The sequence below is a fragment of the Acinonyx jubatus genome, chromosome B2 (assembly GCF_027475565.1).
Source record: "Acinonyx jubatus isolate Ajub_Pintada_27869175 chromosome B2, VMU_Ajub_asm_v1.0, whole genome shotgun sequence".
In the NCBI taxonomy this organism is placed as follows: domain Eukaryota; kingdom Metazoa; phylum Chordata; class Mammalia; order Carnivora; family Felidae; genus Acinonyx; species Acinonyx jubatus.
Window position 1 is genome coordinate 100,027,614 of NC_069385.1, and position 25,975 is coordinate 100,053,588.

The 25,975-nt window shown below is 41.7% G+C and overlaps 1 protein-coding gene and 1 pseudogene across 1 annotated transcript; both read left to right on the plus strand.

The window, feature by feature from the left end:
• Positions 1-11,114: 11,114 nt before the first annotated feature.
• Positions 11,115-11,215, plus strand: LOC113598955 (uncharacterized; annotated as a pseudogene).
• A 1,444-nt stretch (positions 11,216-12,659) lies between these two features.
• Positions 12,660-25,592, plus strand: LOC106973070 (glutathione S-transferase alpha-4-like). The gene is given in 7 exon segments (XM_027057571.2): positions 12,660-12,815; positions 14,510-14,561; positions 17,129-17,261; positions 19,372-19,513; positions 24,135-24,266; positions 25,471-25,540; positions 25,543-25,592. Coding segments are annotated over 7 exon segments (735 nt in total).
• Positions 25,593-25,975: the final 383 nt, after the last annotated feature.

A 25,975-nucleotide genomic window follows, 5' to 3' on the forward strand; every position in this document is an offset into this window, starting at 1 on the left:
TTATTTTTTTTTTATTTTTAAGTAAACTTTTTTTTTAAGTTTATTCATTTATTTTGAGAGAGAGAGAGAGAGAGAGAGAGCAGGGGAGGGTCAGAGAGAGAGGGAGAGAGAGAATCCCAAGCAGGCCCCAAACTGTCAGCACAGAGCCCAATGAGGGGCTTGAACTCATGAACTGTGAGATCATGACCTGAGCTGAAACCAAGAGTTGGACGCTTAACCGACTGAGCCACTCAGGTGCCCCCATTTTTAAGTAAACTTACTAATTAAAGTATAATACACACACAAAGGTAAGCATATTGTAATTTTAAAGTGTAATGAATTGTCACAAAGTGAATACTCCAATGTAACCACCATTCAAATCAAGAAATAAAACATCAACACCTCAGAGGCACCCCCCAAATGTCTCTTCTCAATAGTTTTTGTATATATAGTGCAATCATATGATACACATTTTTCTATTTACTTTTTATACTTAATAATTTTTATGCCAAGAACGTATACCCTTGTTAAACCACTGTATTAATACTGCTTTAAACATGTGTTGCTCTAAACATGTGTTGCTTTAAACATGTTTATTGCTCAGATACTGAGTACCTATTATGTGCTAGGGAGGGTGTCAGGAGGCAGAATCCCAAAACAGAGCCCCTGCTCTGGAAAAATCCACCACACGGTAAGGGAGATAGACATGTAAACAGCTGAAGTAACTTTGGAAAAGGAAGAGTTGCTGCTTTTAGAGTATCTGATATTTCAAGAATTAAAAAAAATTTTTTTTAACGTTTTTATTTATTTTTGAGACAGAGAGAGACAGAGCATGAACGGGGGAGGGGCAGAGAGAGGGAGACACAGAATCGGAAGCAGGCTCCAAGCTCTGAGCCATCAGCCCAGAGCCCGATGCGGGGCTTGAACTCACGGACCGCGAGATCGTGACCTGAGCTGAAGTCGGACACTTAACCAACTGAGCCACCCAGGCGCCCCTGATATTTCAAGAATTAAAAAACTAAGGAAAAGCAAGTTTTTGATGAGAGTCTTAGAGGGGACAAACTCATTTCTTACTGCAGAGGAATTTTTGTCCAGATGTAAAAAGCAAACAGCAGCCATGAGGTGATCATTAATGCCTATCTTAATCAATGCCAGTACCTCAGTGTTTTATTAGAGGAAAATCAAGTACAGCCATCAGGGTGATTATTTGTGTTTTCATGTCCACAGTGTGGGCTTCTGTTATCACTATGATATTTAGAATTGCTGGAGGAGCAATGGCTTGGTGGCAGGCACAGTGCCGGGCAAGCCTGAGGAGTAATGATGGGCTAGGCTGCTGCTTCTGAGGGAGAGGCCCAGGCTCCCTCTAGGCTCCTGAGAGCAAGAGCACAAGCCAGTAAGAGGAAAATGGGGGAGTTTATAGTACAGTATCACCTCACCCAAAGACAGGTCTGCCCTTTGCTTCTGGGAGTTGATCTCTAAGCCCTTGGAATATCATGCCTGATGGGAACGCCTGTTTGTCTGGAGGAATTGGGCCAGCCAGATCATAACTACATGATTTAGGGTGAGACCCTTGAACCACACCAACAATAGAGTATAGGGTGGGGTCACATGTCTACTCAACTATGGAGGGGCTGGAGACCGATCAGCCATATGGACAGTCAATCATAACCATATGATAGAGCCCTCATACCCACCCCAAATTCTGGACTCAATGCTCCAGGAGCTGTCCTGGTTAATTATACTCCATTGTCACACATGGTTGTCAGGAGGAGTTAATGCTCTCCACGACTACACAGGACAAGGACATCCGGAAGCTCCATGTTGGGAACCTTCCTGGATTCTGCCCTGTGCATGTCTTCCCCTGGCTGATTTTCATCTGTATCCTATCCTTATAATAAACTACAGCTGTGAGTATAATAGCTCTCAATGTGTTCTGTGAGTTTGTCGGCAGATTGTGGAACTTAGGCTGGTTTGGGGGCACCCTTCAACTTGTAGCTGGTGTCAGAAGTGAGGGTGGTCTTTTGAACTACTAACCTCTTCAGAGAAGAGAAACATGTTATACTCATGTGTAGATTAATTTATGCATAGGAACCAGACATTGACTTGATAACACCCAGGGTCTGTATGATTGGGTTTTGTGGGATGGTAGCAAATTTGCACTATTTTGTACTATTATTGTGGTGTGATTTTACTATGCAGTGCCATTGCCTGGTGATATGTAGACCTCAAGCCTTTTTGTAACCGGTGGGTTTTAATTCTTCAACACTAGAGGGCCCTCAGGGCTCTGAGAAAACAACCAGAAAGAAAGGTTGGCTTCTGAATTAGAGGATTAGAAAAAATAAATACAAGAGACCATGTGGTGTCAAATGAAGACAGGTTCCTGTGTCTTTCCTGCTCAGGGCTACATGACCTTAAGTTGTGTGGTTCTCTTCCTGTATTGAAAACAACTTTCCCTCCTCCCCTATTTTGCCTCAGGTGGCATTACCCATTTTGTCACAGTCCATTTTTGGTCCAGGCTCCTACCCTTTGGTCTCAGCCCACAGCACTCCGCCCCCATTTTCATGAGCCACGAGACTCTGGTAATAGAGTAAGAGGTCAGGAACAAGAAATCGTTTATTCTCAAAAACAGCAGTGTGGTAGAGGGTGCAGGGCTGACCCCAAGCCCATGGAATAAGAGGCTCACCAACTAAAGCCTCAGCAGGTGAATGAACAAATAAAAGTGCCTAGCCCTAAATGGGCCAGTTGCAGAGGCTCTGGTGTCTGGACAGAGGAGAAGGTGCAGCACTTAATGAGCTTGGGACCCAGCACAAGCCACTCAAAGTTTGCAATACAGATTTACAACTATGCAAAGACCACTTTCAAATAACACTATATTGCCCGATGGATAGTGCAGTTATCTTAGAGTATTCCCGATTCTTTCCTCTGGTCCCTTATAACATTTCTGTCATAGATGTCACTTATCCACAAGCTATAATCATCTGACATATTGTTCCTACTATTATTTTTAACACACTACATTTACTTGTTCATATATTTATACTGCCTGTCTCTCCCAACTAGAATGTAAGCACCACGAGTGCAGGAATTGGGGTTATCATGCCTGCCACTGTAGACTGCAGGCCTAAACCACTGACGGGCACAGAGTGGTACTCAGTAAATATTTGTTCAATGCACCAGTGGAATCTTACTTTCTTCTTACTTGGCCAACCTGATGCGCTCTCAAATACACAAACAATGGATGTAAAGTGAAGCCCCAGAGGTGTGTACAAACTGGAATGCTCGTTGGCTAATCCCTTGAGTTGGGTGGAGCATTCAGTGGGAAAGGAAAGGGTCATAAACCCTCACTTGAACTTCCTGCAACACTCCAAGACAAGAGCCACGAAGAGGTAAGGATAGTGGTGAATTTCTTATATGATGTTCTTGGGTTTGGCTGGATAGTTCTATTTTGTGGCCAAATTTGCAGCTTACAGTCAGCAATTGTTTTAACTTTGTGGTTAATTTAATGCCTAGGATTTTAAACTTGCCTATATCAAATAAAAGGAACATTTTTTATGCAGAGTAGATCTGTACATGGAAAAGAGATAGCAAATTTTCATCTAGACAGGCCTTTTGGAGACTTTCATTGCCTATGTATGACATACATATCACACATTGAAATGCCCCCCCACCCCAGGCCCATACTGCACATTAAATGTAATTTAAAAAATAAGTATGTAAGAGTCAAGTGGTATTTCAGTTGATTGGTGGAAATAACACACTTAAGTAGAATTGAAACATTTACCAATTTTTAAGTCATTGCTTCTTTTCCCCTCAGGTAAATCTCCTACTTTTGTACACAGTTGAAAAGAACACAGGTGCCCCCCACTCTGTGCCATGGTGGCTAACAGAGTAAATCTCCTCCATCTAGGTGTCTACTGTATGTAGGCTTGGAAGATATAATCATCCAGTCTGACACGGGGGTCTTCCTCCGAGGTCCTGCATCCCTGAGGGTCTGTGCTAAGTTGAAAAACAGGTGTCTCTCTCTAGTCAACCCTGGCACAGTTTTTCTAGGTGTTGCCCAGATGTTTAAACAGCAATAGGCCAGGTGGTGGCCTACTTTGTTCATTCCCTCAACAGCCTGAATCACCTGGGCAGCTGAATGTCTCTTCCTTGGCTCAGGTATGTATTTCACCAAGATAAATTTATAAACCTGGGGGGTATAAGTCGACCTCTTGTTAGTTTTGGCAACATGAACCAATCCATTAGGCCCATTAAACCCTAATGGAAAGGAAATACAGTTTCTGAAATATTTAGGAAATATATATTTCTGAAATACAGGGCTCTTTGGAGAAACTGCTTAGCATGTGAGGTTGGAATAGAGCTACCTTCCTAACCACCCTATTACAGAAGTAACTCCCACCCCCACCCTACCCAGGAATGTGGTTTGGTGGTTTGTGTATTAAAAATGTCAGAGAAATACTTGAGCTATTTTTCGGAGGGGCTAATTCCATGTAAGAGGCTTACCTTTTGAAAACATGTCAAATTCAACCAATGTGCCAAATCAACTAATTAAATATTTTTCTAATATGTCATGTTAGGAAAATAGAAGAGAAATAATTCCTACTTAATTACAAATGGATTGTAACTTTAAGCCTATATTTAACTATACTTTAAAGCTACACTGAAAGTCTTGGTTATGCTGTTAATATTGCTGTTTTCCAACTTTAACATATTCTTTGTCTGAAACATTGTCAACTTAAGGCTAAATTGATGCTACATCTTTCCAGTCTAGCAAATTTAAGTTCTGTGGGTGAATACAGGGTTATGTGGGAGAGATTTGGGTTTGTTTGTTTTGTTTTGTTTTGTTTTGTTTTTGTCTCAATGATACATTTGGATCTACTGGTTACAATGAAGATAGGCCATTCTGATCCACTGGAGAAGCCAAAGTAAATGTTACAGATATTTCCATTAATAATAGATTTGGCATCAACATCTTGAATTCTGGCCCAAAACATCTGCTAAAATTGGCAGCTTCTTAAATTAACCCCTTAAAATTTTCATTATCCTGAAAATTCAATAAAAGCCTGCCTTTTGCCTAACTGTTCAAATAACTGAGAAAATCATGTGCTGTTTTGCCCCAGTTATCCAGAATGGCTGTTAACATTGTCAGTAGAATTTCACCTCAAAAAGATTGCCTGTTTTCTCAAGGCGTGTGTTCGACAGTTAGGAGTGTATGGCAAAGAATGAAGACAAGTGAAGAAAAATAAGATCAGAAAGACTGTTAAAAATGAAAGAAATGAAGGAGATTATCAAATTCTAAGCCAACTCCCCGTTTGATAGTTCAGGCAAGTGACATTTCTTCCAGACCTACCCCAGGATTGGAGGAAAGCTACACATCTGGTACTCGGTTAAACTTGGGGATGGAAGAAGCATTATATCTCTTCAAAGGGGGTCAATAAAAATTTATTTAGCATGGGAAATTCACTTACAATTATCCCAAACTCCCTTTGCCCTTCTTTTTCTCTATTCTTAGCCACATGCCACTCCAGCACTTCACCATTTGCTCACCCTACTTTTTAAGTATCTGCAATTTATGTCTGCACGACAGTTCCTGAGAAGAATGACCTAGGGCCACACACGGAGCCCCAGATGCAGTTGTGTTGGGTGTTCACTCCAGACCTGGCTTCTCAAAGTTCATTAAAAAAAATTTTTTTTAATGTTTATTTATTTTTGAGACAGAGACAGGGTGCGAGCAGGGGCAGGGCAGAGAGAGAGAGGGAGACACAGGCTCCAGGCTCTGAGCTGTCAGCACAGAGCCCAGCGCTGGGCTTGGACTCAGTGATTGTGAGATCATGACACTGAGCCGAAGTTGGACACTTAACCAAATGAGCCACCCAGGCGCCCCTCAAAGTTCATTTTGATATACAACTGAATTGTCTGCGTCTCTTATGAAAAACATAGACTCTGATTCAGTAGCTTTGACCCAGGAATTTAGAATCTACATTTCTAACAAGCTCCCAGGTGAAGCTGATGCTGCCCGTCCAAAATCCCACTTGTGGAGAATGCCTTCTTTCAGAAGCAAATTTGACTTCTTTTCTCGCATGTGAATGTTACTACAATCTGGAGATAGGGAATGTGTGTGTGCCTATGTGTGTGTGTGCATGCATGTGTGCACGTCATTTTTTGAGTCCTTACTATGTTCAGCAATTTGCACACATTATCTCATTTCCCTCTCATTAACTACCCACGTGAATTTATTGTACAAATGAGGAAAGTGAGGCTCAGAGAGGTTAAAAAACTTGCTTAAGTGAGAAACAGAGCTAAAATTTGAACTTAGGTCTTTGCTTTTATTGGTACCCAGGGCGTAACTCAGATATGAGTTCTTCCACATTTTCTAAAAGATTTGGGGCATATTTTTTACCCAGGTCCACACTCTGACTATGCAAATGTTGTGATGTCATCCCATTACTGTCTTCTGCTGACCCTGTCTTAGGCATGGGCCCCCGGGGCTCTGAGTGGGGGGAGTGCATCCAACGGCTCATCACACAAGTGAAGTTTGCGAGCCTGAAAAGGTGGCCCTCAGTTCCCAATGTAATAAGCCCTGTTTGGGAATCTTAGCTGGTGCACCAGGTTTGTTTAATTAAGGACATACATGTTGGTCAATATTAGCAGCACAAAAAGCAGACTTGAAGACTGAGGTTTGAGTTTATGGTGAGTTCAACACCTCAGGTTCTGGGTCTTCCAGCAGCTGTGTTTGCAGAATGTCTGCATTTTGGGTGAAATCCAGAACACACTGCTCCTTTGTTCCCTTTATTTCGCATGAAAGGCACAAATATTTCCATTGCACCTGTTCCTTTCAGATTTGACAATGTACTTTTACTTTTTTTTAACAATGAGAATAATTGAGTTTATTTCTTGAAGCACAAACAAACTTGGTCTTCTATATTACCAAGCTGTGGCTCATTCTAATCTTTGTCGAAATTCATTAGAGGTCAAAGGAAAAGGATTAAAAGACTTGGTTTAGGCCCTTAACCTATAACCCTTAACCCTGGAAGGGGCGGGGCTCAGAAAAACTTATATTTATATGCTCATTCTGTACGGCTCTGTCCAATTCTTATAATACCATATTGTATTTTTTTTAAACACTATTTGCTTCTTACAACTTGATAGTCTGGATGTTTCCATCACTAGGTATCAGATTTGTAAGGGTTTTTTTTTTTTTCAGTTTATTTTTTTATTTAGAGAGAGAGAGAGAGAGAGAGTGCAATCAGGGGAGGGGCAGAGACAGAGAGAGAGAGAGAGAGAGAGACAGAGAGAGAATGAGAATCCCAAGCAGGCTCTGCACTGTCAGCGTGGAGCCCAAGGGAGGGTTTGAACTCATGAACTGTGAGATCATGACCTGAGCCAAAACCAAGAGTCAGACGCTTAACTGACTGAGCCACCCAGGCGCCCCTTGGTTTGTAAGGTTTTTGATTGCAGGAACTATATCTTATTTATCTTTGTATGCTTGGAGTACTTTACCTAGTACTGTATTCATAATAGGAGCTCAATAAATGTTTGATGTTGAAAGAATGAAAGATCAAACAGACATTGTGGCGAGTTTAGAAACTGGCATCTCAGAGTGGCACACTGAGGTAATAACTATATTCTGTACAACCGCCATGTGTCTGGGATAGTACTGGGCTGGTTCTCTGGGAGATGGAAGGAAGACACCCTGACCCCTGCCTTCCAAGAGTTTGCCACCTTGTTAGAGTTTTGCAGTGCAGAATCTAGGGGGAGCAGTTGGTTCTTGGCTGGGGTGAGATTGTAAGCAGTATTGGGCTCCTTCCCTGTACTCAACTCTTCCAGAAGAAACAGCTGTTCCTGGGAAGGGTTGGGGATAGGGACTGGACCCAACAGCCCACTTTAGAACACCAGAACTGAGGCTGAGAGGTGAGGCATGGTGGATGGTTGGCCAGAACCAGCTGTTCATGGGGTGCACAAACATCAAGATTTTTACAAGAAGTGGTAACGGGTTATCATTTGAGTGCCTGGTTATTAATAACTAGAGGAAAAAGTTTCCTTCTTTTGGACTGGAAAGGGAGGGTTGCAGGCTACAGTCCTGTTTTTCAGAGGTGAGGTCTCCATTGTGACCCTGGGCTTTTAGGGCTCCCTTGAACAACAGGGAAGGTTTGGAGGTGGTGGCAGGGAGGGGAGTGATCCTGTCCCTTGTAATTCAACTCTGAATTCCAAAGATTCATCCTTCGATCTCCCACGTGCCTTGAGAATGAGTAAGAGCCTGGCAGAAGTGAAGTGGGGTAAAGTGATGGGCACAAGGGCATCACATAAAATCCCCAAATTCTCTTCCATACAGCAGCAAACCACGAAAAAGCTCCAATGATGCTCACAATCAAAAAGTGAAGGCAAAAGTCACATCCTAATTTGCTTTTAAAATGTCTTATATTGCAATATTGAGTCAAATTTACAAAAGTCTTGTCTTAACTCCCTTTTACAAAATATCAGTATCATTTGCAACAAAAACTTATAGATCACAAATAAAACTAATAGAGAAGCCAATCAGCATTAGAAACTCTAAGAAAACATTAAATCTGTTTGTAATTCATTTAAAGAAGCACGGAGGACTCTGTTTATGGACCAGATACTGTAGTATGTATTCTATCCATTATTTTGTCCTCGATCCTTGCAATAGCCCTCTGAAGTGAGTAGTACAACCACCATACCCATTCTAAGGATTAGGAGACTGAGGCTTACAGGGGTGGAAAAAAGTTGTACAACATTAGTGAGGACTTGTGACTCTACAGCCAAGAACACCTTGCTTTGAAAGATGGAGATAGTAACACACACACGTCATCTCTGTTTTGAGGACTGGACATAGTTGGGTACCTGCCTGGCAGAATGGGATGTAAATGAATAGTACTAGATCCATATCTGAGCCCTCAACTTTTTCAGTGTTCACTCTCTGTGAAGCTAAGGTGGCTTTTCTATCTTTCTTTCTTTCTTTCTTTCTTTCTTTCTTTCTTTCTTTCTTTCTTTCTTTCTTTCTTTCCTTCCTTCCTTCCTTCCTTCCTTCCTTCCTTCCTTCCTTTCCTTCCTTCCCTCTTTCCTTCCTTCCTTCCTTTCCTTCCTTCCTTCTTTCCTTCCTTCCTTCCTTTCCTTCTTTCTTTCTTTCTTTCTTTCTTTCTTTCTTTCTTTCTTTCTTTTGTTTTTTAGAGATAGAGAATCTTAAGCAGGCTCTTTGAGGAGTCTGGAGCCCGACTCAGGGCTCATCTGGGATCATGACTTGGGTCAAAATCAAGAGTTGGACGCTCAACTGACTGAGCCAGCTAGGTGCCCCAAGGGTGGCTATTAATCCATATTCTTGATTATATACCCTAAGGAGCACAGCTTTCCCTTCTTACCCATTGACAATGCCCCTCCCAGCAGAAAACACCACATTCCATCCCTGGCACCTAGACTCCTGTGCACCTGATGTGCTGTGCTCCCATTGTTTCATTCCAGCACCTCCAAAGGCTCATATGCCTGCCATCTCTTTGAGTGTTGATTCTGCCCATGCCACCAAGAAGCTTGCCTTTTCTTGATCGTTTTAGGAGTACATTTTGCTGCCCCTCTTTTCATCTGAGAGATTTCACCATTACTGGTACCAGGCACAGTACCAGTAATCTTACTCTGACTCTTGACTGGGTCTCTGGAACAAATACAATGTCTGGAGCCTCCACATTATGACACTCAGTAGTTGTGTTAGGTATCTGTCTCTCATGGGCAATCTGGGGCCAGAATTTTAATCTCTGTAGATTTCAAGTAACTAAGAGAATAATCAGAAGAAAGACCATCCCGCCAACATTTTAAGTGACCATTGTTTAGAAACAGCTTTTGGAGGCTACCAGAGATGACCATTTCTGGATCCAAGGTCTAAATCAAAGGATAACTTTCAGCCTTGTCTAACTAGGGGTAGGGGGGTGGAGGGTAGGGATGTGGGGGGTAGGACATAATCACTATAAAAGGGTGTTAGCTGGGGCATCTGGGTGGCTCAGTCGGTTAAGTGTCTGACTCTTGGTTTTGGCTCAGGTCATGATCTCATGCTTTTGTGAGTTCAAGCCCTGTGTTGGGCTCCACACTGACAGTGGGGAGCCTGCTTGGGAGTCTCTCTCTCTCTCTCTCTCTCTCTCTCTCTCTCTCTGACCTTCCCTGACTTGTGTTGTCTCTCTCTCAAAATAAATAAACTTAAAAAAAAAAGGTGTTAGCAGGAGTTTCTATGTCCCATATTCTTTCACCATAAGATTTATTTCAAACAGAATTTGGACTCGTTGAAGGTTTCAAGGAGATGAAATGACAGGAATTAACCTGAGACCAGCCACAGCTAGATTCACAGCCTCATCTCCATCTCTCAGAGCAGGTGGAGAGGGGTCAAACTAGTTAGAGCTCCATGCACTAAGCAGAGTGGAAAGATGAAGCTCCTCAAGCTAGACACTGATGTTTAACTTCACCAGTGTTGCTTTATTTTTGTCTGAAGGCAGCAGGACAGACAGATACTTGGACAGGGTTCTCAGAGGGCTTGAATCATTTGTCGGTCACCCAGGGTTTGCTGTTGTTAATATTGTTGTTGTTTGTTTGCTTTGCTGCCTTCCTGACATCTGGTCAATACCTGAAAAATGGCCCATGTGGGTGTGAATTACTCTAGTGCTGACACCCACTGGGCATGTGTGTCCTGCCGTGTCTTTAGCATGCTGGTGAACTGCTATGCCTCCTCTTTCTGACTTCCAACAGCACTTGCATTGGCTCCTTAACCATCCTACGTGGGACCTGTAGGAGACCAGAGAATTCAAGAGCTATCTCACCGGGGGGAGAGGTTAAACAAAAAGGCGCCATTTCCCTTCTCCCTCTTGCCATATTCTTTCCACGCTGATTTTATTGTAAGGCTCATTCTAAGTTGTGTTAGTAGTAAGTTACTAGACCCGAACATGTTTCTCTAATCAGGGAATTCGGGTGCCTTTTTAATCATTGTTTCCCAAGACAATAAAGAAGTGGGTTTTTAGGAAGCTCCTGACACTTTCAATACTCAATAGCTAAAGAGGCAACTTAAAAGAAATGAGTCTTAAAAGCAACCCAACATGGGCAGTGCCCAAGAGGTAACAAGACCACAACAAGAAAAGAATTGTGTGGCTTTGGCAGCACATACACTAAAATTGGAAGAATACAGGGATCAGCATGGTCCCTGTGCAAGCATGACATGCAAATTTGTGAAACGCTCCATATTACAAAAAGAAAGGGATTCAGCTTTTCCAAGAATTAAACTGTAAATCCAACGTAGAGGAAAATAGAATGATTGAGGGCAACATGGCCTCAAAACACCTGCAAGATTTTGTGAAACTGAGTGACTTTGTTGTCATAGGATATAGGGTATTAACAGCCAAATTCTTCATCATGAACTGAGCTACTGATGTTCTGATTTTTTTTACTTTCTTGTGAATTTTCTTAGCACAGGCAGCATCCTTGAGTGGAATCCTGGCTAGGACATGCTGTTTGGCAGTCTGGGGGTTGGTGGGCAGAGGACTATGGTGAGGGCTGCCTTGGGAAGCTGAGGTAGGTCTCTCTGTCCAGGTCATCTGAGCACCCTCCCAGCCACAGCACCATGAGCACTGTGCCAGTAGTTTGGCTTTTTTTGTTGTTTCCTTGGAGCATGCATTGTTACCTATGGGGTCAGAGAGGCAGATGTGGGAGAAGGAGACCAGGCAGTTCTCTGAGTTGGTATAGAGTGTTAACATTCTCAAAGCACGTTCAATAATCCTGTGCAACAGGCAGAGGTCACTAGCATAATAGCCACTGTGGCCCTTGCAGCAGTGAGGTAGAAAGTGCTATCACATGTGCCTGCGTTATCACGATACTTTTCTTGAAAAGGCTGCAGGTCACCTAGTGTAATCCTTCCCAGTTACAGATGAGGACGTGCAGGTGGACAGACCTACTGAACTGGGCCTAAGGTTGCCCGGCTCCCTGGTGGTCACGCAAGGACTAGAATCCTGGTCCTGACTAGGCATACATCTGTGCCTGTCCCAACACTCAGAAAAGCCTTGTGACAGAAATGAAAGAGTGACCCAACTCCCACAGAACATCTCAGTCCAAAACGGCCCAGCTCCTTGCCACTGTTAGAAAAGATTTTCTTTTGCAAGGTTGTTCATGAAACCATCATATTAACACCTGGATCCTTTCTCAAAATACCAGAGACAGTCTCTCAAATCTATGGATACCTTGATACTTTGATAAGTATAGTTTGTTCTTTTTTCTTAAATTGTGAGATAGAGCATACATACAGGAGAGTGCATTTATGTGCAGTTTAAAGACTAATTATAAAGACCGATTATTAATTCTGTTTAAGAAACAGAATATTGGGGCACCTGGGTGGTTCAGTCGGTTAAGCGTCCAACTTTGGCTCAGGTCGTGATCTCACAATTCGTGAGTTTGAGCCCTGCATCGGGCTCTGTGTTGACAGCTCAGAGGCTGGAGCCTGTTTCAGATTCTCTCTCCCTCTCTCTCTGCCCCTCCCCTGCTCGCTCTCTCTCTCTCTCTCTCTCTCTCAAAAACAAATAAGCATTACAAAAATTAAAAAAAAAAGAAACAATATTAATAGCATTCCAGACTCACCGTCATTCACCCCCCGCCATCACAACCCTCATCTCCTCCTTGGATGTAACCACAATCCTGCTTCTATGATCATTGTTTTCTTGCTTTTCTTACTTTTCTTATTTTGCCCTTCAGAAAACCCTGAGCCAGGAGTCATGACAACCAAGCCCAAGCTCTGCTACTTTCGTGGCAGGGGCAGGATGGAGTCTATCCGCTGGCTGCTGGCTACAGCTGGAGTGGAGGTTGGTTCCTTCCTGGGAAAAGGAAGGAGGGTAATTTGGGTGGGCTGGAGTGGTCCTCTTCCCCACTTCATAATTCAGGGTGGTCTTTAGAGATGGATCCACTCTTTCCCTTTCCATCTGTCTTCCTTTGTAAGAGGTGAGGGAGGGATCATAGTCCTCTGTTTAAGCAGGGTTGGGAGGGTGGAAGTGTAGGGAGGTGTTCTGGAAACTTTGTAGGGGCAGAGAGATCATGATGACTCATAAGACAAAGGAGAGAGAGGAGACCCACATCTGCATCATTGTTTTCACTGGAACGAACTGATTTCCTGGGGTCTTTCCAGCTCTGGCCTGGCACCATGTTCTACCCATGGCTACCCACTGAAACCTTACCTCCAGCTGCGATCTGGTCTCCTCTTGAGCCCAGAAAAGTCTGCCCCACTTGGATCTGTCCTTAATTCTGAATTCCTTAACCACTGACTTTTCCATAGATTTTCACAAGTGCTTTGAAACTGTTTGGTTTCATGCAGGTATAGACTTCATTTTCCCTCTTTGAATGCCATCTTCTTTAAAACAAGGACTCATGCATGACCTTCTTTGTTTTGTTCACTTTATCCTACCCCCATCTCAAGTCTTAGGGACAAAAAGTCACTCTTTCCCACTGAAGCTTCAGAGATTCCATCAGTAAATGATGATAACCCCACCTGAGTAATAATCTTCAGATCCTTTCATTGAATGTACAAGTATCGAAGAGAAATTTAATTTGACCTGATACAGAGGGAGAATGGCACAGAAGAGAGAGAAGAAGGGAAAGAGAGGAATAGGAGAAGGGAAATTATTGGGGGAAGTTAGAGAAAAGGACAAGAATTTGGAGAGAAAAAAGAGCTAATGTGAAGAAAAGGAAATAATATGAACGGGGCTGGGGATATCCTGTTAAGTAGACAAAACCTTCTACACACACATGCCCCCTTGCCCCCTACACACACATGCCGGCAGAATTTTCAGCTGTGTCTAAATTGGTAACTTTGTGGTTCCTTTTAAAATTTTCATTCTGGGGGCACCTGGCTGGCTTAGTCAGTGGAGCTTCTGACTCTTGATCTTGGGGTTGTAAGTTCCAGCCCCACATTGGGTGTAGAGAATACTAAAAAATAAAATCTTTGTTGCTGTTGTTGTTTATTTATTTGAGAGAGAGAGAGAGAGAGAGAGAGAGAGAGAGAGAGAGAGCACTACCACAAGCAGGGGAGGGGCAGAGAATGAGGGAGCCAAAGGCTGAGCTGTCAGTGCAAAGCCTGACTTGGAGCTCCAACACATGAACTGTGAGATCACGACCTGAGGCACCCAGGCACCCCTACTTAAAAATGAAATCTTGGGGTGCCTGGGTGGCTCAGTCGGTTAAGCATCTGACTTCAGCTCAGGTCATGATCTCACAGTTCGTGAGTTTGAGCCCTGCACTGGGCTCTGTGCTGACAGTTCAAAGCCTAGAGCCTGCTTCAGACCCTGTATCTCCCTCCTTCTGCCCCTCCCCTGCTCATGCTCTGTCTCTCTCTCAAAAATAAATAAACATTAAAATTTTTTTAAAAAATAAAATCTTAAAAAAAGTAAATAAAAATAAAATTTTCATTCAGGAAGCCATTGGACATTTTATACTGTGAACATTTCTCCCTCTCTCTTTCTCTCTCTGAGGACATTAAAGTTATAACAACGTTTCTTTTATCTAGTTTGAAGAAGAATTTATTGAAACAACAGAACAATATGAGAAGTTGCAGAAGGGTGAGCCTAGATTTATCCAATGCTATCTTACTAGAAAAAAAATTGTTTCTGGAAATACTCATTGCAATACAGGAACACAAAACTCTACAGTGACAACTATGAGGACAAGGACTGCTAACACATTGAATGCTCACTGTATCCCTGTCATAGAGCTAAATGTATCATCTGCATTTCTCCTTAGACTTCATAAAAGCTTATCAAGTAGACTATGACCCTGACCTCAATTAGATATGATAGCATGGGCTAACTGAGCTAATTGGTTCAATACTCCCCACCCCACTAAAGAATCCTTTTAGAATCCTTAAATACTGATCCAGTGGGTTGAAGGGGAGGGAGTAAAAGGGAAGAGGAATTTGACCAAAGATATTCTTTAGTTCTCATGGCTCATATCCACTTCCTCTTAATGGTTTCAGCAGGTTAACAGACACCATTTTTTATCAGGTTACAATTATAGAACCAAGACTATAGAAAAGATCAAAATTTGATTACATTTGGAAGAAGTCCTTCATCCTTACAATGCCCTAGAAAAGTTTTTCACACCAGGACAAAAGACTAGTACTTTCACAGAGCTTCTTAAACTTCTAACTGCCACAAAGTTATTTTCCTTATCTAAGGAAACCTGGATGTTCCCATTATTGCTGATAAACAGTCATGAAATGAACACAAATTATTTTTTGGAAAAATGTTCAACTAGTAATCCGCAGACCTACCATTTACAAACTGTATGACTGCAGAAGGCCTTTAACTTCTCTGCGTCCTTTCTCCTTACCATAAAATAAAAATAATCTCTGTGGTCACAGATGCAGGATGCCAGTAGCTCTCATTAAATGGGGAAGGCCAGCTAACCCCTCCCCAGTTCTTGTCCAGAAACTTTAATAAATCCCTGAACCTCCTCTTCCTCGTTATTTCTGCCCTACTCCACCCCAAACAAGGCCGGTCACTGGTACGTAGTAGGGAGTAAATACATATGTATTGAATAAGTAAATGAAATGTATCTTCAGAAACTCTTCCATGATCATTCTGGCAGGAAGTCCTCCCTAACAGCCTAGGAGATCCTCCATTCCTCTCTGAGTCTGTGATGCTACTCTTGTGCTTCTGATACCCTCCTGGGCATTACTATTATTAGCGAATAAGAGGCAGAAAAGGACAGCAGAGAGGGCCCTCAGCAGAGAGTCGGGAGACCTACTTCTGTTGGTTTAGCTGTCTCCTATGAGTGTGAGCAAGTCACGTTTGCCCTCTTGGCCTCCATAGTGCCATAGTCTATAATATGAATGAACTAGTGATTGCAAAGATCCTTCCCTGCACTGTTGATCCTAGATTTTTAAAAAATCCTTCTGAAGAAGATCATCAGTTCCTAGAAGCATGGATCATTTTTAATAGACTTCTGCATCCTTAAAAGCAGTAGCACAGAGACCATTTTGGATGATCATTCAGTGTTAGACAAATGTAGCACTATCTTTAGGAAGTGGAGATTTTTCAGTCTCTCCATTAATAATTGTACTAATATTTCCAAGGCATGGTCACAAGCATGATTTTATTCCTGCTCAAGGAAACCCTAAAATGGGCAAGACAATACTGCTACAGATCAGAAAATAGGTTTAGGGAAGACAGAGACTTGCCTGAATCATCCAATTAAATAGGGACACTGGCTCCCTGAAAAGTTCCTGTGGTGGTTTTCTCTCCACCATCTTCTACTGTCTCTCATTAAAGCAAGCAGCAACAATATTGGAAACTAGGGAAATTCATTATGGTCTTTGCCAATGCACTAGTGAAGTCTGGTTCCTATTCTAGATAAAGTTCCTTATTCTCAGCAATGTGCAGGTAGCAAAGGAAATTTAAAGGTTATGTATTTCTTCAAGACCCTATCTTATGAAAAGAGTACTAATTATAGTACACCTTTAAATGCATTACTTTTATAGGCAGTCACTCACAATGCAGAAAATTTAATTTTACTGAACACTGATTATTGACAGTATTCAGTGCTTTTTTAAAGCTATCTCATTTAATCTTTTCAAAAATCCTGCTTGATAGGTATTATTACTGTTTTAGAGAAAAGGAAGCTGAAGCTCAGGTAAGTCATTTGCTTAAAGACACATGGCTGGGGAGGGCTAAAGCTGGCATTTGGACCCAGTCTTCCTGGGTTCTTGTTGTCACATCCGTCCTGCTGCTGTGTAGACCTGGAGTGATACCTGATGTGCTTTTCAAAGAATTCAGGCTCCCAGCCTCCAGCCCTGAATCAGAATTATCTGGGGAGTGGGTGAGTATTTTTAACAATCCATCTCCCTGAGATGATTTTCATAGTATTTATATTATAATACAGTCATAGTAAATGTATAGTGTCTTAAATAGTCGTGATTAACCAATGCACAAAAATGCATGAAACCATCAAGTGAGTCTCAGATTTTCCATAAAGCAAATGGTAGGAATTTCCTCAACAACTGGCATCGTTAGCTCACCACTTTGGATGAAAACTAAAAACTACTCAACAAAATTAGAAGGGACCCTCCTGCAGGCTTACCACAACCATGGAAGGAGAGTACCCTAACCTCTCTTTGCTCAATCCATAGACGGACGCCTGCTATTTGGCCAAGTGCCTATGGTTGAAATTGATGGAATGGTGCTGACACAGACTAGAGCCATCCTCAGCTACCTTGCTGCCAAGTCTGACTTGTATGGGAAGGACCTGAAGGAGACAGTCAGGTACCACAGTGTTCATGTCTGTACTGGACTCTTATCCAAGCTCTGTAGTTTTGCACCAGCTGAAATTCAGTTCAGATGTAGACTTTCTGCCTGGGCTAGGAGGAGAAGGCAAGGGGAACAAATGGGGAGATGCTTTTGCTATACCCACATGTGCTGTGCATAACTCTGAATACTCCAGGTTTCCCCTTTTACTACTCATGGTGGTCTGCATTCAACATTCGTATCCTCTCCCCACTCCTCACAAAATAGGTTCTCATAAAATGACCTAGTAAACTTCATTCTATGTAAGGTGGAAATGGCTGATTCAGCAAACACTGAGCACTGTATCAATGATCTATTACCACAAATACTGTTGTAAAACATACCACAGTGACTTAAATCAGTAGGCATTTATTCTTCCTCACCAGTCTATATGTCACGTGGGCATTGGCATATCTGGGCCAGGCTTGACTCCTCTTGGCTGGACTTATTATGTCTGTAGTCAACCAGTAGTCAGTCAGGGGGCTCTGGTTTGGGGTGTTGACTGTCCACTGAGGGGTAAATGGGCCATGTGTCTCTCATGCTCTCATGCCAAGCTTGTTCTTGGAGCAGCTAGGGAGGGTTCTAAGAGAGAGCAAAAGCATACAAAGCTTCTTAAGTTCTAGGTTCAGAACTGGTCATCAGTTCCACCTCATTCTATTTGTCAAAGCAAGTCATGAAGTCATTCCAGAAAACACACCACAACTAATGATGGAAGGGACTGTCAAGTTTTATCACAATTACTGAACGGTGAAGTTTTGTGTCCATTGTTTTGCACATATATACCACAAGCATCTACTCCATGCTGGGCACTGTGCTAGGCTTGGCTGAGGATGGCTGGATTATTACTCCCAGGAATACATAGTTCAGCTTCACATGAGATAAGTAAACTACAGACAAAACAAAGACTTATAACTATAAAGGTTTTATCTGTATTTGGGGCCCAAGGGCCATTTCAGTGGTCCTTGAAATCTTATCCCCACAAGCATGAACACTATGGGTGGTCTGTACATATACATAGAAGACATGGTAGGACAAAGGCCTAAGTTCAATTGTTCAGAAGAAGGAGAGAGAGTATAACAGGAATGAAAAAGTCCATAACCAGAAGCAGCGCACCCAACTCTTCTTTAGATCCACCTTTAAAATGAATTTAGTCATCCTAACTTGCAGTCCCAAAGGTTTATGGGAAGAGAAGCAATTTCAAACAGTGTATGAAAAGCATCCTTTTGTAACAATGTAAATGAGTAATACTATGCAAAAGCAATCTGTTTCTCACTGTTTTGATGCATGTGTTTGTTTTTTACAATTAAAGGTGACAGGCTAGATGACAATCGAACATGTAAGAAAAACGATTTGTAATTCAGATAGGACAACAAAGTAAATTATGCTTTTATATATGTTGAAAATAGAAAGAGATGATCACTGAACCAAATCTGTTGGGCAGTTAGCATATAGTGGGGGATACACAGACACACAACCCTTAATGGTTGCAAACTGGTTGTAGAGAGAACTTGCACAGCATAACTGCACCAATAGTCTAATAAATGATGGTCATATATCTACCATTGTTAGTTTTTTTGTTGTTTTTTTAACCTTTTTTTTTTTTTTTTGCGTTTGTCAATGCAAGGGAAATTTTTAGAGAATGAATCAAGGTATTTGTCTGATCTGACTAGGAAAGCAAACGTTTCCTTCTCAGTTGCCAGGTCAGGGGAAGACCTGCTAAATTATGCATCTTTCCTAAACAACTGAATAGGTTCCGGTGCTAATAGTTTCGCACTTCCGGTAAACTTCATTCAGTTGGGTTTTTAAAACCACAATAATCTATTTCTTTATGGCAGATATCAACTTAGAGGCACTTATTAATTTTTTTCACACATCCCTTCATTCAATAAACATTTCCAGAGATGCTAGTATACCCTGGTCACTAGGATGGCTCTGTTGGCAGAAATCATTCCTGAGCATGGAATCTTAAGGGAGGGGGCATGAAAAGTCATTTGCCCCAATATTGATCTGCACCACCACTGTGGCGAATTAGGGAATCCCATACTGAAAGGGTCGCGTCGGAATGAGAGTTAACACGCTGTTTTGTCATGATCAACATGTACGCTGACGGCACCCTGGACCTCATGATGATTACCGCGCAGGCTGCGTTCAAACCCCCTGAGGAAAAAGAGGAGAATCTTACTTTAATCGTGAAGAAAGCTAAAACCCTTTACTTCCCCGCCTTTGAAAAGGTAGTGGGGGGAGCAATCCACTTTGGACCTCACTGAGGCCTTATCCTGGCGGGCCAGACGTGCCAGGGCGCTCTCGCGAGAGGCATGGTTGCGCTCCGCGATGGCTGCGCGCGCAGGTCCTGCTAGGGGAGCAGGGGGAGGGGCTAGCATCTTCAAGAGGCCGGCCGGTACCCCTTCCCAAGGCAGAGGGGAACTGGGGGCGGGACGGACGGGAACTGGGGGCGGGACGGACGAGAACTGGGAAGCCGAGCGCGGGCAAGGCAAGTTCCCACCTGCACTTGCAGGATGCAGGCATTCCGGACTTACTTCCTGTTGCTAAGAAGACTATTTCAGGCGTGAATGTCTGTTAAAAATGTTAAAAAGACAGAAGCTGTGGTAGAGCTTTACTGCACCTGGAGCAAAACTTTAATAAGGGTTACGTAATTATGGAACCTCTAACAAAACAGAATGGGAATAAGCCAAATGCAATGAAAGGTACAGCATTTCTGTTCTGATTTTTTAAAAAGCCATCAGCCCAAGGCATCTTCGCCTTAAATTTCCTGTCAGATGTTTCTTTACGTGTAATACTGGTGGGTAATCATGCCTCAGTAAAAAGATAAGGTCTCTTAAAGTTACAACTTTTCCGAAGTCATTTTGGAGTGAATCATTAGGAATGTCCTGGAAATACAAATGGTAAGGTACCATGTATGCATAGGGTTCCATAAATAAAGGCTTGTCAGAAGAATTCTGTGGTATTTCTCCTCAGTCTTAGTCTTGGGGAAAAATGATTTATTACTGATTAAACCACAATGAAGGATTCTGCCAGTACCTCAGAACTAGACAAGCAAGCTCCTCTTTATCTGGAACAATGTACAGTGTTGTTGAAATGCCTTTCATGTAAAAAACAAACAAACAAACAAACAAACAAACTAGTGTGATTACTTGAGTTGTAATGTTAAATGGACATTATCATACTACAGATTTTGAAATCTGTGTGGCCTAATCCAGTACTCCTCAAAACACTTAAAATAATGTATTTGTTCAAATCAGGATCAGACTCAAGTTTATCTGAAACTAACGTAACATTGTGTGTCAAGTGTATTTCAATTAAAAAAAAAAATAACCCCGAAAACAATGAAACAAAAAATCCTCAAATTCATTCTCTGTCATTAGTCAATTACATTTTTAAGCTTCTTTTAATCTATTAGGTCCCTTCCTCTTTTTTTCTATTTTTTAAATATTTATTTATTTTGAGAGAGAGAGAGTGCACAAGGGAGGGGGGCAGAGACAAAGAGAATCCCAGGCAGGCTGCCTGCTGTCATCACAGAACCCAACTCGGGGCTGGATCTCATGAACCATGATGTCATGACCTTAGCCAAAATCAAGTTGAATTGGACACTCAACTGACTGAGCCACTCAGGCTCCCCTTTTTCTCTCCTTCTATTCCTCTTGTATTTATCTTGTCAAATTTCCCATAGCCTGGATTTTACTAAATGCAGCATACTCCTTTATTCTCTAAAATTCCTGTCAATTGGAAGTTAGAATTAGAAGCCTAATCGTGTCCAGGTGTGATTATTTTGGCCAGACTGTCGTAGGTGATGTTGTGAAGGTCATTAGGAAGCAGACATTATCTGGTTTTCCCTCTTCTTACAACTAAATGCGACTGATGATTAATGCCTAGATCCACTGATTTATTGGTGAATGCAAAATACTGACACCCAAATCTGTTAACCCTTCTTCATTTATTAGCTGGAATACTTTCTATAAAATGAATCTTCCCCGTCATAATATATTTAGTTACTTTGGGGTGTGGTTTATGTTAGGAAAGGAGGATAAATCCTTGATTCTTGCTCTGGGTTCACTGCTTTTCAAAATGAGTTAGTTACCTAGCATCTTCAAAGGGGACTAATGAGTTTATTGATTTTTCCTTCTTGTTTTTGTTCTTTAAATAACATGATGATACTGTTTATTGCCATGAATTTAAACATTGGCTGTGCTTTGATTAATGTTAGAGCTCTTCTTCTTCTTTTTTTTTTTTTTTTTGAGTATAGGGGTGCCTGAGTGGCTCAGTCAGTTAAGCATCCGACTCTTGGTTTCAGCTCAGGTCATGACCTTGTGGTTCATGGGATTGAGCCCCATATCAGGCTCTGTGCTGACAGCTGGCAGCCTGCTTGGGATTCCCTCTGTCCTCTCTCTGCCCCTCCCCCATGCATGCACATGTGCGCATGCATGCCCACGTGCGCTCTCTCAATAAATAAATTTTTAAAAAATACATAAATAAAGTAAATTTTAGTATAGTTGACACACAATGTTACATTAGTTTCAGTAATTATGCAAGTGATTATAGAAGCTCAAGTATCTTATCTTTTGGACAGTGGTAGCTTCGTCAAGTTTGCTTCTGGTTTTTGACATGGTCCCAGCAATCTTTGATTCCTCCCTTTTTTTTTTTCAGTCTGAAGAATCTCCCTCTTTTTTTTTTTAATTTTTTTTTGTTCTCTTTTTTTTTTCAATATATGAAATTTATTGTCAAATTGGTTTCCATACAACACCCAGTGCTCATCCCAAAAGATTCCCTCTTCAATGCCCATCACCTACCCTCCCCTCTCTCCCACCCCACCATCAGCCCTCAGTTTGTTCTCAGTTTTTAAGAGTCTCTTATGCTTTGGCTCTCTCCCACTCTAACCTCTTTTTTTTTTTTTCTTCCCCTCCCCCATGGGTTTCTGTGAAGTTTCTCAGGATCCACATAACAGTGAAAACATATGGTATCTGTCTTTCTCTGTATGGCTTATTTCACTTAGCATAACACTCTCCAGTTCCATCCATGTTGCTACAAAGGGCCATATTTCATTCTTTCTCATTGCTACGTAGTATTCCATTGTATATATAAACCACATTTTTTTTATCCATTCATCACTTGATGGACATTTCGGCTCTTTCCATAATTTGGCTATTGTTGAGAGTGCTGCTATAAACATTGGGGTACAAGTGCCCCTATGCATCAGTACTCCTGTATCCCTTGGGTAAATTCCTAGCAGTGCTATTGCTGGGTCATAGGGTAGGTCTATTTTTAATTTTTTGAGGAACCTCCATACTGTTTTCCAGAGTGGCTGCACCAGTTTGCATTCCCACCAACAGTGCAAGAGGGTTCCCGTTTCTCCACATCCTCTCCAGCATCTATAGTCTCCTGATTTGTTCTTTTTTAATTTTTTAATTTTACTTAAATCCAAGTTAGTTAACAAGAATGTCCTTCTTTTTAAAAAGATTCTGGAAAATCCTCCACCAAATAATAGGGAAAATGGCTTCCTCCCTATTCTCTCTGTTCTGTCCTTCTGGGCTCCTCTTAGACTTAGGTTGGAGCTTCCTTCTATATTACATGTCTCTTAACCTCTCTCTCATATTTTCAGTATCTTTATTTCTGTGGGTTTCCTCAGATCTTTATGCCAAATTATTTTTTTCAATTTTTCTATTGAATATTTTTATACCATTTATATTTTTCATTTAATAATATTTATTTCTTTTTCAAACCCATATGCTCTTTTTTTTCCACATGCCTTCCTCCCCCATTTTCTCTTTGAACATTTTAAGCATTTTTAACTCCTTAAAGAGTCCACTCTTGAGGCATCTAGGTGGCTCAGTCAGTTGAACATCTGACTTCAGCTCAGGTCATGATCTCATGGTTCATGAGTTCGAGCCCTGCATTGGGCTCTGTGCTGACAGCTCAGAACCTGAAGCCTGCTTCAGATTCTGGGTCTCCCTCTCTCTCTGTTCCTCCCTTGCACTCTCTCTCTCTCTCTCAAAAATAAATAAAGATTAAACAAAAAAATTTTAAGACTCCACTCTTACATTTGGCTCTGTGACCCAAAATTCTTCTTTGTCAGTGTGCTGCCTCTGTCTTATAAAAGAGTTATCTCAAGTACAAATCATGTGCTTTGTAACTTGTGTCTGTGAGCTTGTCTTCTGCAGGAATCATTTTCCCTATATTTGGCATATTTGATATATTCCATCAACTGTTTTTATGTTTGCCATGGCTGGAATACTCTAGAATTCACTGATTCAAGTCATTTTATTCATCCATACTAATACTTTATTTTTATTCATGTATCACAGGAAGAGATGTGGTGCCTGAATTTATCTTTGTTCCTTACCTATGGAGTAAACCCATATTTTGTACATCTGCCACTCAAAGCTACACCTGAGGGATTTTTATATTCACTTTTCATTGGATAGTAAGAAGGCTCAGGTTTGGGCTTCTGATATCCCATTGATGATTTATTTCTACTTGTGGGATAGTAGCCAGATTCTAGTTAATCATGACCTTAGTGTCTCCCTATACTAGTGGGTTCAGTTTTACTTAACCAGCTCTAAGCTTTTAAGAGAGAACTCCGTTCTAACACTTTACTACCCCAAATATCTTGATAATCACTGACAATTTTCCAACAATATTGTGCCAGTTTGCAGCAGGTATAAGAGTATTTAAGAGTTGGTTTCATCCGACCCTTTCTAACATTCTTGGAGATTATCAAGAAAAAGATTCTTTAGTACATATGATCTTTACAAAAGAGTCCCTGCTTTTATAAGTGTTTAGCCAGGCAAAATAGTCTTTACTTTTATATGATATTCTTTGTCATCTTTCTTTCTGCAGATTTTGAATGACCACGGAGAGGATTTTCTCGTTGGCAACAAATTCAGTTGGGCAAACATACAACTGTTGGAAGCTATTTTAATGGTGGAAGAACTCGATGCTTCTGTTCTTTCTGACTTCCCTCTACTGAAGGTAGTGTATTAATATCCACATGAAGCCCAAGAAAAAGTGAATAGAAACAAAGACTAAAACAAAATGCATCTCCAGGTCATCTTAAAAGAAGACTGCTTAAAAAAAATTTTTTTAATGTTTATTTATTTTTGAGAGAGAGACAGAGGATGAGTAGGGGAGGGGCAGAGAGAGAAGGAGACACAGAATCGGAAGCAGGCTCTAGGCTCTGGCCTGTCAGCACAGAGCCTGATGCGGGGCTCAAATTCGTGAGCTGTGAGATCATGACCTGGCCTGAACTCCGAGGCCTAACTGACTGAGCCACCCAGGGGCCCCAGGCATCTGATTCTTGATTTCAGCTCAGATCATGATTTCGCAGTTCGTGAGATCAAGCCTCACATCGGGCTCCATGCTGCCAACTGCTAATGCTTGGGATTCTCTCTCTCCCTCTCTTTTTTTGTCCGTCCCCTTTTTTCCCTTTAAACTAAACAGTGCATTCTAGAGCTCTTTCCCTGTCAATACAGGGGTCTTCCTCTTCTTCTTATATATTATATCATTTTAAATTACTGAACTATATACTTTGTAGGGATGTACCATAGTTTATATAACCAGTTTTCTGTTCTTGGAAATATAGGTTATTTCTGACTTTTCACTGTGCTAACATTCTTATCATTATTTCTTTGCTCATATGTTATGTTATTTCTTTGCTCACCCTTATAAGAAATTCCTAGAACAGGAATCAGTAGGTCAAAGAGTATGAATTTTTTAGAGTTTTTAATATGAACCTCTTTGAGACAATGATTTTTTATTTTTTCAATTTTTGAGAAAGAGTGTGTGTGGGGGGGGGGTGAGGAGGGGCAGAGAGAGAGAGAGGGACAGAGAGAATATTAATCAGGCTCCATGCCCAGCATGGGGCCCAACATGGGGGCTCCATCTCACGACCCTGGGTTCATGACCTGAGCTCAAATCAAGAGTCAGACACACTGACTGAGCCACACATGCACCCGAATGATTGTTCAACAAAACAGTTTATTCAGGCTAAACACACTAGCAATTGTATTACCATCCTGGGAACATCCAGCAAACAGGCCTTAAGAATTAATTCAGATTCAACACACTGAGCTCCATAAGCTGGCAGCCTAAGCACTCTCCTCCCATGACAAAGTTATGATTTTCTTAAAGGTTGTGGCTGCTATGGAGGCTTTCATTTTACTGGTTCTCATTTCAGGCATTTAAAGCAAGAATCAGCAACATCCCTACAATTAAGAAGTTCCTGCAGCCTGGGAGTCCGAGGAAGCCGCCCCAGATAGCCACTATGTGGAGGTAGTCAGGGGCATCCTGCAGTTCTGATGAAAGTAGGTCTTACAGTGGCAAACAGCCATGATCCAGTCGCAGGATCAGTACGGGACGCTGCAAACTGAAGCAAACTATAGATTCTAAGAGTAAAGTGTCTGAAAAGAACAAAACCATACTACTAGGAACAGCAAACACTGATTAAATGCAATACGAAACCATTCTGATGTGTGAAATTTTTTTAAGCTTGTCGATTGTGGATGATGGTTACAACCTTTATGAAATCAGTGTTGTGTGTAAATAAATAGGAGGCAGTATGGGGCGCCTGGATGTTTCAGTTGGTTGAGCATCCGACTTCGGCTCAGGTCATGATCTTGCAGTTCATGAGTTCGAGCCCTGCGTCAGGCTCTGTGCTGACAACTCAGAGCCTAGAGCTTGCT